Consider the following 14292-nt stretch of genomic DNA (forward strand, 5'->3'; position numbering starts at 1 on the left):
TTCCTCAGGCTTTCCAACCACTATGAGATGGCTGGGTCTCTGAGGAGTGACTCCCTCAGGCTTTCCAACCACTATGAGATGGCTGGATCTCTGAGGAGTGACTTCCTCAGGCTTTCCAACTACTATGAGATGGCTGGGTCTCTGAGGAGTGACTTCCTCAGGCTTTCCAACCACTATGAGATGGCTGGGTCTCTGAGGAGTGACTCCCTCAGGCTTTCCAACTACTATGAGATGGCTGGGTCTCTGAGGAGTGACTTCCTCAGGCTTTCCAACTACTATGAGATGGCTGGGTCTCTGAGGAGTGACTCCCTCAGGCTTTCCAACTACTATGAGATGGCTGGGTCTCTGCGGAGTGACTCCCTCAGGCTTTCCAACCACTATGAGATGGCTGGGTCTCTGAGGAGTGACTCCCTCAGGCTTTCCAACTACTATGAGATGGCTGGGTCTCTGCGGAGTGACTCCCTCAGGCTTTCCAACTACTATGAGATGGCTGGGTCTCTGAGGAGTGACTCCCTCAGGCTTTCCAACTACTATGAGATGGCTGGGTCTCTGAGGAGTGACTCCCTCAGGCTTTCCAACTACTATGAGATGGCTGGGTCTCTGCGGAGTGACTCCCTCAGGCTTTCCAACTACTATGAGATGGCTGGGTCTCTGAGGAGTGACTCCCTCAGGCTTTCCAACTACTATGAGATGGCTGGGTCTCTGAGGAGTGACTCCCTCAGGCTTTCCAACTACTATGAGATGGCTGGGTCTCTGAGGAGTGACTCCCTCAGGCTTTCCAACTACTATGAGATGGCTGGGTCTCTGAGGTTAGGGTTTAGAACGGGCCCTTCCCCTCTCTCCTCCTCTCCATGTTCTCCCCAGGGTCCTAAGGGCCACGGTCTGTGGACAGGAGTTGGGATAGGTTTATATTAGGTTTGTGTTAGGTTTAGATGAGGGTTAGAGGTTATGCCTATAATAGTGTTTTGTCTCCCCAGGGTCCTAAGGGCCACAGTCCATGGACAGGAGTGTCCCAGTTCCTCCAGACCTCCCAGAAGATCATCCAGTTTGCCTCAGGACAGGAGGCCCAACCTGGGGACACCATCATCTACGTAGCCGGGGCCTTCGACCTCTTCCGTATCCTTATGTACCGCTGTGTCTGAGAGAGAGAGACACACAGGGTGGTTGTGCGTCTGAGAGAGAGACAGACAGACACATGGTGGTTGTGTGTCTGTGAGAGAGACAGACACATGGTGGTTGTGTGTCTGAGAGAGAGACACACACAGGGTGGTTGTGTGTCTGAGAGAGAGACAGACAGACACATGGTGGTTGTGTGTCTGAGAGAGAGACAGACAGACACATGGTGGTTGTGTGTCTGTGAGAGAGACAGACACATGGTGGTTGTGTGTCTGTGAGAGAGACAGACACATGGTGGTTGTGTGTCTGTGAGAGAGACAGACACATGGTGGTTGTGTGTCTGTGAGAGAGACAGACACATGGTGGTTGTGTGTCTGTGAGAGAGACAGACACATGGTGGTTGTGTGTCTGTGAGAGAGACAGACACATGGTGGTTGTGTGTCTGTGAGAGAGACAGACACATGGTGGTTGTGTGTCTGTGAGAGAGACAGACACATGGTGGTTGTGTGTCTGTGAGAGAGACAGACACATGGTGGTTGTGTGTCTGTGAGAGAGACAGACACATGGTGGTTGTGTGTCTGTGAGAGAGACAGACACATGATGGTTGTGTGTCTGTGAGAGAGACAGACACATGGTGGTTGTGTGTCTGTGAGAGAGACAGACACATGGTGGTTGTGTGTCTGTGAGAGAGACAGACACATGGTGGTTGTGTGTCTGTGAGAGAGACAGACACATGGTGGTTGTGTGTCTGTGAGAGAGACAGACACATGGTGGTTGTGTGTCTGAGAGAGAGACAGACACATGGTGGTTGTGTGTCTGAGAGAGAGACAGACACATGGTGGTTGTGTGTCTGAGAGAGAGACAGACACATGGTGGTTGTGTGTCTGAGAGAGGACAGACATGGCGGCTGCGCGCCTGAGAGAGAGACAGACACATGGGCGGCTGCGCGCCCGCGAGAGAGAGACACATGGCGGCTGTGCGCCGAGAGAGAGAGAGAGAGAGAGACACATGGTGGTTGTGTGTCAGAGAGAGAGAGAGAGACAAAGGTGGTTGTCTCTCTTTGTGTGTGTGTGTTATTACCTTGACCACTCCTCCCCGTCAGACATTGGTCATGTTGACTTCCTGGAGACGGTCTACAAACAGGCTGAGAGGCCTTACGTCATCGTGGGACTGCACTTTGACCAGGTATGTACACACACACACACACAAACAAACACACATTCAGAAAATGCTGACCCCATCAGATTCAGTCAACATTTGCACTGAGCTAAAGGGTAGAGTTGCCGCTTTCAAGATGCGGACTCTAACCCGGAAACTTATAAGAAATCTTGCTATGCCCTCCGACGAACCATCAAACAGGCCAAACGCCAATACAGGGCTAAGATTGAATCGTACCACACCAGCTCCGACGCTCGTCTTATGTGGCAGGGCTTGAAAACTATTACAGGCTACAAAGGGAAGCACAGCCGCGAGCTGCCCAGTGACACGAGCCTACCAGACGAGCTAAATCACTTCTACGCTCGCTTCGAGGCAAGCAATACTGAGGCATGCATGAGAGCATCAGCTGTTCTGGACGACTGTGTGATCACGCTCTCCATAGCCGACGTGAGTAAGACCTTTAAACAATTCAACATTCACAAAGGCGCCGGGCCAGACTGATTATGTGCTCCGGCCATGTGCTGACCAACTGGCAGGTGTCTTCACTGACATTTTAAAACATGTCCCTGATTGAGTCTGTAATACCAACATGTTTCAAGCAGACCACCATAGCCCCTGTGCCAAAGAACACTTAGGCAACCTGCCGAAATGACTACAGACCTGTAGCACTCACCTCTGTAGCCATGAAGTGCTTTGAAAGGCTGGTAAATGGCTCACATCAACACCATTATCCCAGAAACCCTAGACCCACTCCAATTTGCATACCACCTCCTGTACTCCCTGTTCACCCACTACTGCGTGGCCAGGTACGACTCACAACACCACCATTAAGTTTGCAGATGACACAACAGTGGTAGGCCTGATCAGCGACGAGACAGCCTATAGGGAGGAGGTCGGAGACGTGGCCGGGTGGTGCCAGAATAACAACCTCTCCCTCAACGTGATCAAGACTAAGGAGATGATTGTGGACTACAGGAAAAGGAGGGCCGAGCACGTCCCCATTCTCATTGACGGGGCTGTAGTGGAGCAGGTTACTCGGTGTCCACATCACCAACAAACTAACATGGTCCAAACGCACCAAGACAGTCGTGAAGACGGTACGACAAAATCTTTTCCCCCTCAGGAAACTAAAAAGATTTGGCATGGGTCCTCAGATCCTCGAAAACTTCTACAGCTGCACCATTGAGAGCATCCTGACTGGTTGCATCACTGCCTGGTATGGCAACTGCTGGGCCTCCGACCGCAAGGCACGACAGAGGGTAGTGCAAACAACCCAGTACATCACTGGGGCTAAGCTGCCTGCCATCCAGGACCTCTACACCAGGCGGCGTCAGAAGAAGGTCCTAAAAATGGTCAAAGACCCCGGCCACCCCCAGTCATAGACTGTTCTCTCTACTACCGCATGGCAGGTCTAGGACCAAAAGGCTTCTCAACAGTTTTTACCCCCAAGCCACAAGACTCCTGAGGAAATGAAATGGCGACCCGGACTATATACATTGTGTCCCCCCCACTATATACATTGTGTCCGTCCCCCCCACTATATACATTGTGTCCGTCCCCCCACTATATACATTGTGTCCGTCCCCCCACTATATACATTGTGTCCCCCCACTATATACATTGTGTCCCCCCCCACTATATACATTGTGTCCGTCCCCCCACTATATACATTGTGTCCGTCCCCCCACTATATACATTGTGTCCGTCCCCCCACTATATACATTGTGTCCGTCCCCCCACTATATACATTGTGTCCGTCCCCCCACTATATACATTGTGTCCCCACTATATACATTGTGTCCCCCCCACTATATACATTGTGTCCGTCCCCCCACTATATACATTGTGTCCGTTCCCCCACTATATACATTGTGTCCCCCCCACTATATACATTGTGTCCGTCCCCCCACTATATACATTGTGTCCGTCCCCCACTATATACATTGTGTCCCCACTATATACATTGTGTCCGTCCCCCCACTATATACATTGTGTCCGTCCCACTATATACATTGTGTCCGTCCCCTCCACTATATACATTGTGTCCGTCCCCCACTATATACATTGTGTCCCCCCCCACTATATACATTGTGTCCCCCCCCACTATATACATTGTGTCCGTCCCCCCACTATATACATTGTGTCCGTCCCCCCACTATATACATTGTGTCCGTCCCCCCACTATATACATTGTGTCCGTCCCCCCACTATATACATTGTGTCCGTCCCCCCACTATATACATTGTGTCCGTCCCCCCACTATATACATTGTGTCCCCCATATACATTTGTCCGTCCCCACTATATACATAGTGTCCGTCCCCACTATATACATTGTGTCCCGTCCCCCCACTATATACATTGTGTGTCCCCCCACCATATATACATTGTGTCCCCCACTATACATTGTGTCAGTCCCCACTATATACATTGTGTCCGTCCCCCCACTATATACATTGTGTCCGTCCCCCCACTATATACATTGTGTCCCCCCCACTATATACATTGTGTCCCCCCCCCACTATATACATTGTGTCCGTCCCCCCACTATATACATTGTGTCCGTCCCCCCACTATATACATTGTGTCAGGTCCCCCACTATATACATTGTGTCCCCCCACTATATACACTGTGTCCCCCCCCACTATATACACAGTGTCCCCCACTATATACACTGTGTCCCCCCCACTATATACATTGTGTCCGTCCCCCCACTATATACATTGTGTCCCCTCCACTATATACATTGTGTCCGTCCCCCCACTATATACATTGTGTCCCCACCACTATATACATTGTGTCCCCCCACTATATACATTGTGTCCCCCCCCCACTATATACATTGTCCCCCACTATATACACTGTGTCCCCCCACCTATATACACTGTGTCCGTCCCCCCTATATACACTATATACATTGTGTCCCCCCCACTATATACATTGTGTCCCCCCCCCTACACTGTGTCCCCCCCACTATATACATTGTGTCCATTGTGTCCCCCCCACTATATACATTGTGTCCGGGGTCCCCCCCCACTATATACATTGTGTCCGTCCCCCCCACTATCCCCCCCACTATATACATTGTGTCCGTCCCCCACTATATACATTGTGTCCGTCCCCCCCACTATATACATTGTCCCCCCCACTATATACATTGTGTCCCCCCCCACTATATACATTGTGTCCGTCCCCCACTATATACATTGTGTCCGTCCCCCACTATATACATTGTGTCCGTCCCCCCACTATATACATTACGTTGTGTCCGTCCCCCACTATATACATTGTGTCCCCCCCACTATATACATTGTGTCCGTCCCCCTACTATATACATTGTGTCCGTCCCCCCACTATATACACTGTGTCCGTCCCCCCACTATATACACTGTGTCCGTCCCCCCCCCACTATATACATTGTGTCCGTCCCCCACTATATACATTGTGTCCGTCCCCCACTATATACATTGTGTCCGTCCCCCACTATACATTGTGTCCGTCCCACTATATACATTGTGTCCGTCCCCCACTATATACATTGTGTCCGCCCCCACTATATACATTGTGTCCGCCCCCCACTATATACACTGTGTCCCCCCCACTATATACATTGTGTCCGTCCCCCACTATATACATTGTGTCCGTCCCCCCCACTATATACATTGTGTCCGTCCCCCCACTATATACATTGTGTCCCCCCCCCTACTATATACATTGTGTCCCCCCACTATATACATTGTGTCCGTCCCCCCACTATATACATTGTGTCCCCCCCTACTATATACATTGTGTCCCCTACTATATACACAGTCCGTCCCCCCCACTATATACATTGTGTCCGTTCCCCCACTATATACATTGTGTCCCCCCACTATATACATTGTGTCCGATCCCCCACTATATACATTGTGTCAGGTCCCCCCACTATATACATTGTGTCCCCCACTATATACATTGTGTAGTCCCCCCACTATATACATTGTGTCCGTCCCCCCACTATATACATTGTGTCCCCCCCACTATATACATTTGTGTCCGTCCCCCACTATATACATTGTGTCCGTCCCCTACTATATATACATTGTGTCCCCCACTATACCGTCCCCCCACTATATACATTGTGTAAATCCCCCACTATATACATTGTGTCCGTCCCCCCACTATATACATTGTGTCCGTCCCCCCACTATATACACTGTGTCCGTCCCCCCACTATATACATTGTGTCGTCCCCCCACTATATACATTGTGTCCGTCCCCCCCAACCCCTCTTTATCACTGCTGCTACTCTGTTTATCATATATGCATAGTCACTTTAACCATACCGACATGTACATACTACCTCAATCAGCCCGACTAACCGGTGCCTGTAAGTAGCCTCGCTACTGTATATAACCTCTACTGTATATAACCTCTACTGTATGTAGCCTCTCTACTGTATGTAGCCTCAACTGTTTGTAGCCTCTCTACTGTATGTAGCCTCCCTACTGTATGTAGCCTCTCTACTGTATGTAGCCTCTCTACTGTATGTAGCCTCCCTACTGTATGTAGCCTCCCTACTGTATGTAGCCTCCCTACTGTATGTAGCCTCTCTACTGTATGTAGCCTCTCTACTGTATGTAGCCTCTCTACTGTATGTAGCCTCTCTACTGTATGTAGCCTCTCTACTGTATGTAGCCTCTACTGTATATAGCCTCCCTACTGTATTTAGCCTCTATTGTATGTAGCCTCACTACTGTATATTGCCTCACTACTGTATGTAGCCTCCCTACTGTTTGAGTTTATTTTTATTTTTACAGGGACAGTGCACATTAATCAACGTTTCAGTAAAAGTGCCGGTTTCAGCCAGCCGGCTCATTTTCAACCGCAGTCTCTGGGCAGGTTATTAAAAACAATTACAATATAGACAATAGCAACATAGAACAAGCAAGACATAGCAACATAGGACAAGCAAGACATAGTATACAGACAGAGCAACATAGGACAAGCAAAGCATAGCATGCAGACAGAGCAACATAGAGCAAAAAAGCAGCAAGACCAAATACATAGCAAAGTGTTTCCACACCTCACAAGCTACAGACAACAGACAACATGAAAGCGGCAACACAAAGCTAGGGACCATGTTCACAAATCTGATTGACCTTTAGCCATGTCTTCAAGCATTTTGTGAAAGTGTGATATGTGGTGCAGTTATGCGTGTCTGATGGGTGTATTCCAGACATGGGAAGCTCTTACAGAGAATGCAGATTTACTAAAGGTGCTTTCCTTAGGAACTATACAGTCACCTCTCATGGCAGACCTGTGTGGCCTCTCGACTGTATGTAGCCTCCTCGACTGCATGTAGCCTCTCGACTGTATGTAGCCTACCGACTGTATGTAGCCTCTCGACTGTATGTAGCCTCTCGACTGTATGTAGCCTCTACTGTATGTGGCCTCCCCTATTGTAAATCGCCCTCACTACTGTATGTATCTTCACTACTGTATGTAAGCCTCACTACTGTATGTAGCCTCACTACTGTATGTAGCCTCACTACTGTATGTAGCCTCTCTACTGATATATCCTCTACTGTATGTAGCCTCTACTGTATGTAGCCTCTACTGTATGTAGACTCTACTGTATGTAGCCTCACTACTGTATGTATCCTCTCTACTGTATGTATCCCTCTACTGTATGTAGCCTCTACTGTATATATCCTCTCTACTGTATGTAGCCTCTACTGTAATGTAGCTCTACTGTATGTAGCCTCTACTGTATGTAGCCTCCTACTGCTATTATAATCTACTGCATGTAGCCTCTCTACTGTATATAACCTCTGCTGTAGAGCCTCTACTGTATAGAGCCTCTACTGTATGTAGACCCTCTACTGTATAGAGCCCCTCTACTGTATAGAGCCCCTCTACTGTATAGAGCCCCTCTACTGTATGTAGCCTCTACTGTATGTAGCCTCTACTGTATGTAGCCTCTACTGTATTATAACCTCTACTGTATTATAACCTCTACTGTATGTAGCCTTCTACTGTATATAACCTCTGCTGTATAGAATATCACTGTATAGAGCCTCTGCATGTAGACCCTCTACTGTATAGAGCCCTCTACTGTATGTAGCCTCTACTGTATGTAGCCTCTACTGTATGTAGCCTCTACTGTATGTAGCCTCTACTGTATGTAGCCTCTACTGTATTATAACCTCTACTGTATGTAGCCTCTCTACTGTATATAACCTCTGCTGTATAGACCCTCTACTGTATGTAGACCCTCTACTGTATAGAGCCCCTCTACTGTATAGAGCCCCTACTGTATAGAGCCCCTCTACTGTATAGAGCCCCTCTACTGTATGTAGCCTACTGTATGTAGCCTCACTGTATGTAGCTCCCTCTGCTGTATGTAGCCTCTACTGTATATAACCTCTACTGTATAGAGCCTCTGTTATTATTCACTGTGTTTTTACTGTGTATTTATATCCTTACCTATCTATTGTTCACCTAATACCTACTTTTTACTTAAAGGTTGCACTGTTGGTTAGGGGCCTGTAAGTAAACATTTCACCTGTTGTATTTAATTTGATTTGAAACGCTGACCCCATCAGAATCTATGTGAATGTGGTTTTCTAACCCTGTAGACATGATGGGGGGGTGCTGACTGTGTTTCACTGTCCCGCTCTCTCTCACACACAGGCCCGTGGTACGCACACACACACACACACAGGCCCGTGGTACGCGCAGACACACACACAGGCCCGTGGTACGCGCAGACACACACACAGGCCCGTGGTACGCGCAGACACACACACACACACAGGCCCGGTAACGCGCAGACACACACACACACACAGGCCCGTGGTACGCGCAGACACACACACACACACAGGCCCGTGGTACGCGCAGACACACACACAGGCCCGTGGTACGCGCAGACACACACACACAGGCCCGTGGTACGCGCAGACACACACACAGGCCCGTGGTACGCGCAGACACACACACACACACACAGGCCCGTGGTACGCGCAGACACACACACACACACACAGGCCCGTGGTACGCGCAGACACACACACACAGGCCCGTGGTACGCGCAGACACACACAGGCACAGGCCCGTGGTACGCGCAGACACACACACAGGCCCGTGGCACAGACACACACGCACACACACACACACACGCACACACACACACACACACACACACACACACACACTGTTACAGAGAAACATGTGGATCCAGTTGACTACATTATATGAAGGACTGACATGTCTAAAAGCTACAGAGGGCCTCGCTGCTCGTGTTCCCCAACTCCATTCCAATGAAACACGCTGCCATTGGTCGCAGAGCCAGTATAAATACTCTGTCATTGCTCCTCGACTGTGGGGGTCGTCCTATTCCTTTTAGGACGCTGTTCCAAGGTCGGTTGTGATGGAATGCTGACGGATCAATCCTAGCAGGAGGAGACTTTGCTCAACTCGATCTTCATGGGGGGAAAAAAGTCAGCAGGTTTTAACCAAAAACAGATTTTAAAAAATACATTTAAAAAAGGGCCAAATCTTAACGTTCACCGTTAGTGGGGATGACGAAACTGACCTAAGATCAGTGTCTAGAGGCAATATTAAACTACTTCTTTGTAACCTCCCATAGACTTAGACAACAGTAGTGGCCAAAAGCATGGGCATTGAGGACTTTCACCATTTCGAAGTAGTCAACTGGGCTCACATTGTTTACCAACTCATATAAGTAGTAGAAGAAGACGATTGGAAATGGAAATGCCCCGATGCCGCTGCCCAAAAGCTTTCACAGACACCAAAATGGGACCAATACCCCTGTTTCACATTGCAATAAAGCCTCATGCCATTGGTCGAGAACTAGTCAAATATCCTGACATTGGTCGAAAGCTAGTAAATATCCTGTCATTGGTTGTTGTGTTTTTCTGTCAACCAGGAAGTGAATCGCTACAAAGGGAAGAACTACCCAATCATGAACATCCACGAGAGAACCCTGAGTGTCCTGGCCTGCAGGGTGAGAACATACACACATTAAACACACACCGACGCCCACCGACACACAGGCACCCACCAACACACACCCCGACACACACCCATAGACACACATCAACACAAACACACGCGCAGACACACCAGCACAGAAACACTGTGACACAGACACACCAACAGACACACACACGAAGACACACCAACACACACACACACAGACACCAACACCAACATAGACACACACAGCTATTTTGTAACCCCATGGGCCCAATAGTCACAGACAGTTAAAGCTGTCTGCTCTGCCCTAGAGAGAAATGTTCTCCTTCACACACACACACTGAAGGACGGTAGGCTCTCTCCTCCATTCAGCTCTTATCAGACCAGCTACAGAAGAAAAGATCTCTCTTCCAGGTGTGTGTTCACATCAAACCGTCTGCTTGTGTATCTCACATCTTTTAATGTGTGTTGACGATGTCTTAAAGAATGTGTTTATGAAATCGTAATCCTAAACAGCCTCGATTACTCAAACCACACAAAGGAGTATCTATACACACACACACACACACCGGATTACTCAAACCACACAAAGGGTATCTATATACACACACACACACACACACACACACACACACACACACACCGGATTACGCAATTCTATAACCATTCAGAGTTAACACAAAGCCTGAAACTGTCTCCCTGTCCCAGACAGAGCCATGACTCAATGACTTTGATAGTCACCCTCGACCTAAATACAACCATTACACAACACTCACAACTCACTCATTTATTTTTGTTTAATTATCTCTCCCCCTCTCTCTCTCTCCTCCAGTATGTATCAGAGGTGGTGATTGGGGCTCCCTACGCTGTGGGTAAAGATCTGCTGGACCACTTCAAGGTGAGGCACACACACACAGGAAGACACACACATTGAAACAGTGGTATTGTTTGACTGGGAGAAGAGACGTCTTTCCTAACATGCATAGCCTCCCTTAGGGAGAAACATGTACAATGACCTGGTGTGTGTGTGTGTGTGTGTGTGTGTGTGTGTGTGTGTGTGTGAACTGACCTTTCTCCTGCGCTCCCCCTCTCTCTCGCCCCCTCGCTCCCCCTCACTCCCCCTCTCCCCTTCTCGCTCTCTCTCCCCCTCACTCCCCCTCTCGCTCTCTCCCCCTTGCTCTCTCCACCTCGCTCTCTCCCCCTTGCTCTCTCCCCCTCGCTCCCCCTATACCATAGATATTATTTTAATTGACCATGTCACTTCCTGTTATACCATAGATATTATTGATCATATGTTAATTGACCATGTCACTTCCTGTTATACCATAGATATTATTGATCATATGTTAATTGACCATGTCACTTCCTGTTATACCATAGATATTATTGATCATATTTTAATTGACCATGTCACTTCCTGTTATACCATAGATATTATTGATCATATTTTAATTGACCATGTCACTTCCTGTTATACCATAGATATTTACGATAAAGCATGTAGGTTATATAATTGATCCTATTGACTATACTCATGATCTATGATGTCACTTCTTGTAGGTGGACCTGGTGTGTCATGGGAAGACGGAGGTGTTTCCTGACAGGGACACTGCAGACCCTTATGCTGTGAGTACTGACTGTGTGTGTTTGTCTGTTTTGCAGTATTCGTGTGTGTGTCTTTTTGTGTGATTGCATGTTATCGTGTGTGTGTGTGTGTGTGTGTCCCAGGAGCCTAAGAAGAGAGGTATCTTCCGTACAGTAGACAGTGGTAACGGTTTGACCACCGATGACATCGTACAGAGAATCATCAAGAACCGGTAAGGGCCTCTCTCACCCATCTATCACTGTCTACCTTTGTCTCTCCTTGTCCCTCATCTTTTTCTCACTCATTTGGTTATTTTTCCATCCCTCTCTCCCCACCTCCTCCACACGCCTCTCCCCACCTCCTCCACACCCCTCTCCCCACCTCTTCCACACGCCTCTCCCCACCTCTTCCACACGCCTCTCCCCACCTCCTCCACACCCCTCTCCCCACCTCCTCCACACCCCTCTCCCCACCTCCTCCACACCCCTCTCCCCACCTCCTCCACACCCCTCTCCCCACCTCCTCCACACCTCTCTCCCAACCTCCTCCACACCTCTCTCCCAACCTCCTCCACACCCCTCTCTCCAACCTCCTCCACACCCCTCTCCCAACCTCCTCCACACCCCTCTCCCAACCTCTCTCCCTCCTTATTTGGTATTATTGAATTGTTACATTGTACCAAATGCACTATACAAATGAAGTTGGTTTGATTGTCTCTCTCCAGGCTGCAGTTTGAGGCAAGGAACCAGAAGAAAGAGGCCAAGGAGATTGCGGTGTTTGAGGCGATGAAAAGCCAGGCAGAGGGAGAGCAGGCCGGGGACACGGCCCAGGCAGCACAGTAACCAGATCAAACCAGACCCAGCTGTCCCAAAACTGATCCTAAACCAGAGTTTCTCAAACTAGAGAAACTCTGAAATAACTTTTTTTTTTTTTTAAATTGCGTTTGGTTCATAGAACTGGGGTTATGTCAGTAACCTCCGGTTGCTGCAAGATGCCGTTGTCATAGTGAGAGCGGTTTTGGTTTTCTTTCTTCCTATCTTTTGAACGGTTTAATCTCCGGTTTCCCTCCACAATGCCCAGAAGCCTCAGAACAGAGTGGACAAGAACAGGCACTAAAATCAGACTGGAGGAAAAACAACAATCACTGGTGTTATTTTCTACTCAGCAGATCAAACTAAACGATTGGCTGATGCTCTTCTGATCTTCCCAATACCTTTCTGATGCATTTGTCACTTCAAACGATCCTTCATATTGAAACACTGTCAAATGTACTGTCAACTGATTTGTAATAGTCGGTTATAGTCCCAGTTTAAGAACCAAACATTGGCTGTTGATTTCATCACCTTTTTTTTTAAATGACAAAATGGGGTCACGGAACAAAATATTTTGGGAACCCCTGTCCTAACCAGTTCTAAATGGTTCAAACACGACCCGGACCGGGTCAGACTGAACCCAGCCAGCCCAAACCAGTCTAGTCCTACTACATGTACTGTATACACATCCTTTAGTGAAGCATTGCCTGCTAGCCCGTCCTAGACCGGCTTTACCCCCCCCAGTCCACAACGGGACAAACTCACTCCACCGACGGCCGAGTGTCTGCGGGTTTTCACTCCTCCCTTGTACCTGATTGATTGAATTAAGGTCAGTAATTAGTAAGGAACTCCCCTCACCTGGTTGTCCAGGTCTTAACTGAAAGGAATAACCAGCGGACACTAGGACCTCCATGAAATGAGTTTCCACCCAAACCGGATCAGACCAGATCGAACTGCAGAAACAGACTTTAACCAAGACACCTCCTCTCCTTCACCGCCTAAGGAGAACACAAAAATAACCCTCTTCCCCTGTCAGTGGAGGCTGCTGAGGGGAGGACGGCCCATAATAATGTCTGGAGTGGAGTATCTGGAATGGACTGTGTTAAATCTTATCCCACTTTCAGGCAGAAAGAAAGGAGGAGAATCCGAAGTGTGACTGATGAAAAAGAACATTGAGAGACTTGTGAAGAAGAGAGGAAAGTCTATGTAGTTGTGTGTGTACTGTCTATTTAGTAGTGCCTTCTAGTCTGATCTACCAAATGGCACACTATTGCCTATGGACCCTGGTCAAACGGCCGCTGACCCCAGGCCTGCCGTTACGGCCGCTGACCCCAGCCCTGCGCTTACGGCCGCTGACCCCAGCCCTGCGCTTACGGCCGCTGACCCCAGCCCTGCGCTTACGGCCGCTGACCCCAGCCCTGCGCTTACGGCCGCTGACCCCAGCCCTGCGCTTACGGCCGCTGACCCCAGCCCTGCGCTTACGGCCGCTGACCCCAGCCCTGCCCTTACGGCCGCTGACCCCAGCCCTGCCCTTACTTCCGCTGACCCCAGCCCTGCCCTTACGGCCGCTGACCCCAGCCCTGCCCTTACGGCCGCTGACCCCAGCCCTGCCCTTACGGCCGCTGACCCCAGCCCTGT

The 14292-nt window shown here is 49.0% G+C and overlaps 1 protein-coding gene across 1 annotated transcript; it reads left to right on the forward strand.

The window, feature by feature from the left end:
- The first annotated feature begins 775 nt into the window (after nt 1–775).
- On the forward strand, nt 776–14231 carry LOC135531094 (ethanolamine-phosphate cytidylyltransferase-like). Its single transcript, XM_064959217.1, has 7 exons — nt 776–1116; nt 2219–2301; nt 10208–10285; nt 11090–11155; nt 11818–11883; nt 11986–12074; nt 12567–14231. The coding sequence occupies exons 1-7, from the start codon at nt 933–935 to the stop codon at nt 12682–12684; spliced, it is 684 nt and encodes a 227-aa protein (XP_064815289.1). The 5' UTR covers nt 776–932; the 3' UTR covers nt 12685–14231.
- Nucleotides 14232–14292: the final 61 nt, after the last annotated feature.

The sequence above is a fragment of the Oncorhynchus masou genome, unplaced genomic scaffold, assembly GCF_036934945.1.
Source record: "Oncorhynchus masou masou isolate Uvic2021 unplaced genomic scaffold, UVic_Omas_1.1 unplaced_scaffold_1510, whole genome shotgun sequence".
In the NCBI taxonomy this organism is placed as follows: Eukaryota; Metazoa; Chordata; class Actinopteri; order Salmoniformes; family Salmonidae; genus Oncorhynchus; species Oncorhynchus masou.

Bases quoted from the DNA above. Each gene is read 5' to 3' on its own strand.
- LOC135531094 (XM_064959217.1), top strand. From the start codon at position 933: ATGAGGGTTAGAGGTTATGCCTATAATAGTGTTTTGTCTCCCCAGGGT. The intron at 1,117-2,218 runs GTATCCTTATGT...CCTCCCCGTCAG, and splicing joins CGGGGCCTTCGACCTCTTCC to ACATTGGTCATGTTGACTTC. The intron at 10,286-11,089 runs GTGAGAACATAC...TCTCTCCTCCAG, and splicing joins TGAGTGTCCTGGCCTGCAGG to TATGTATCAGAGGTGGTGAT.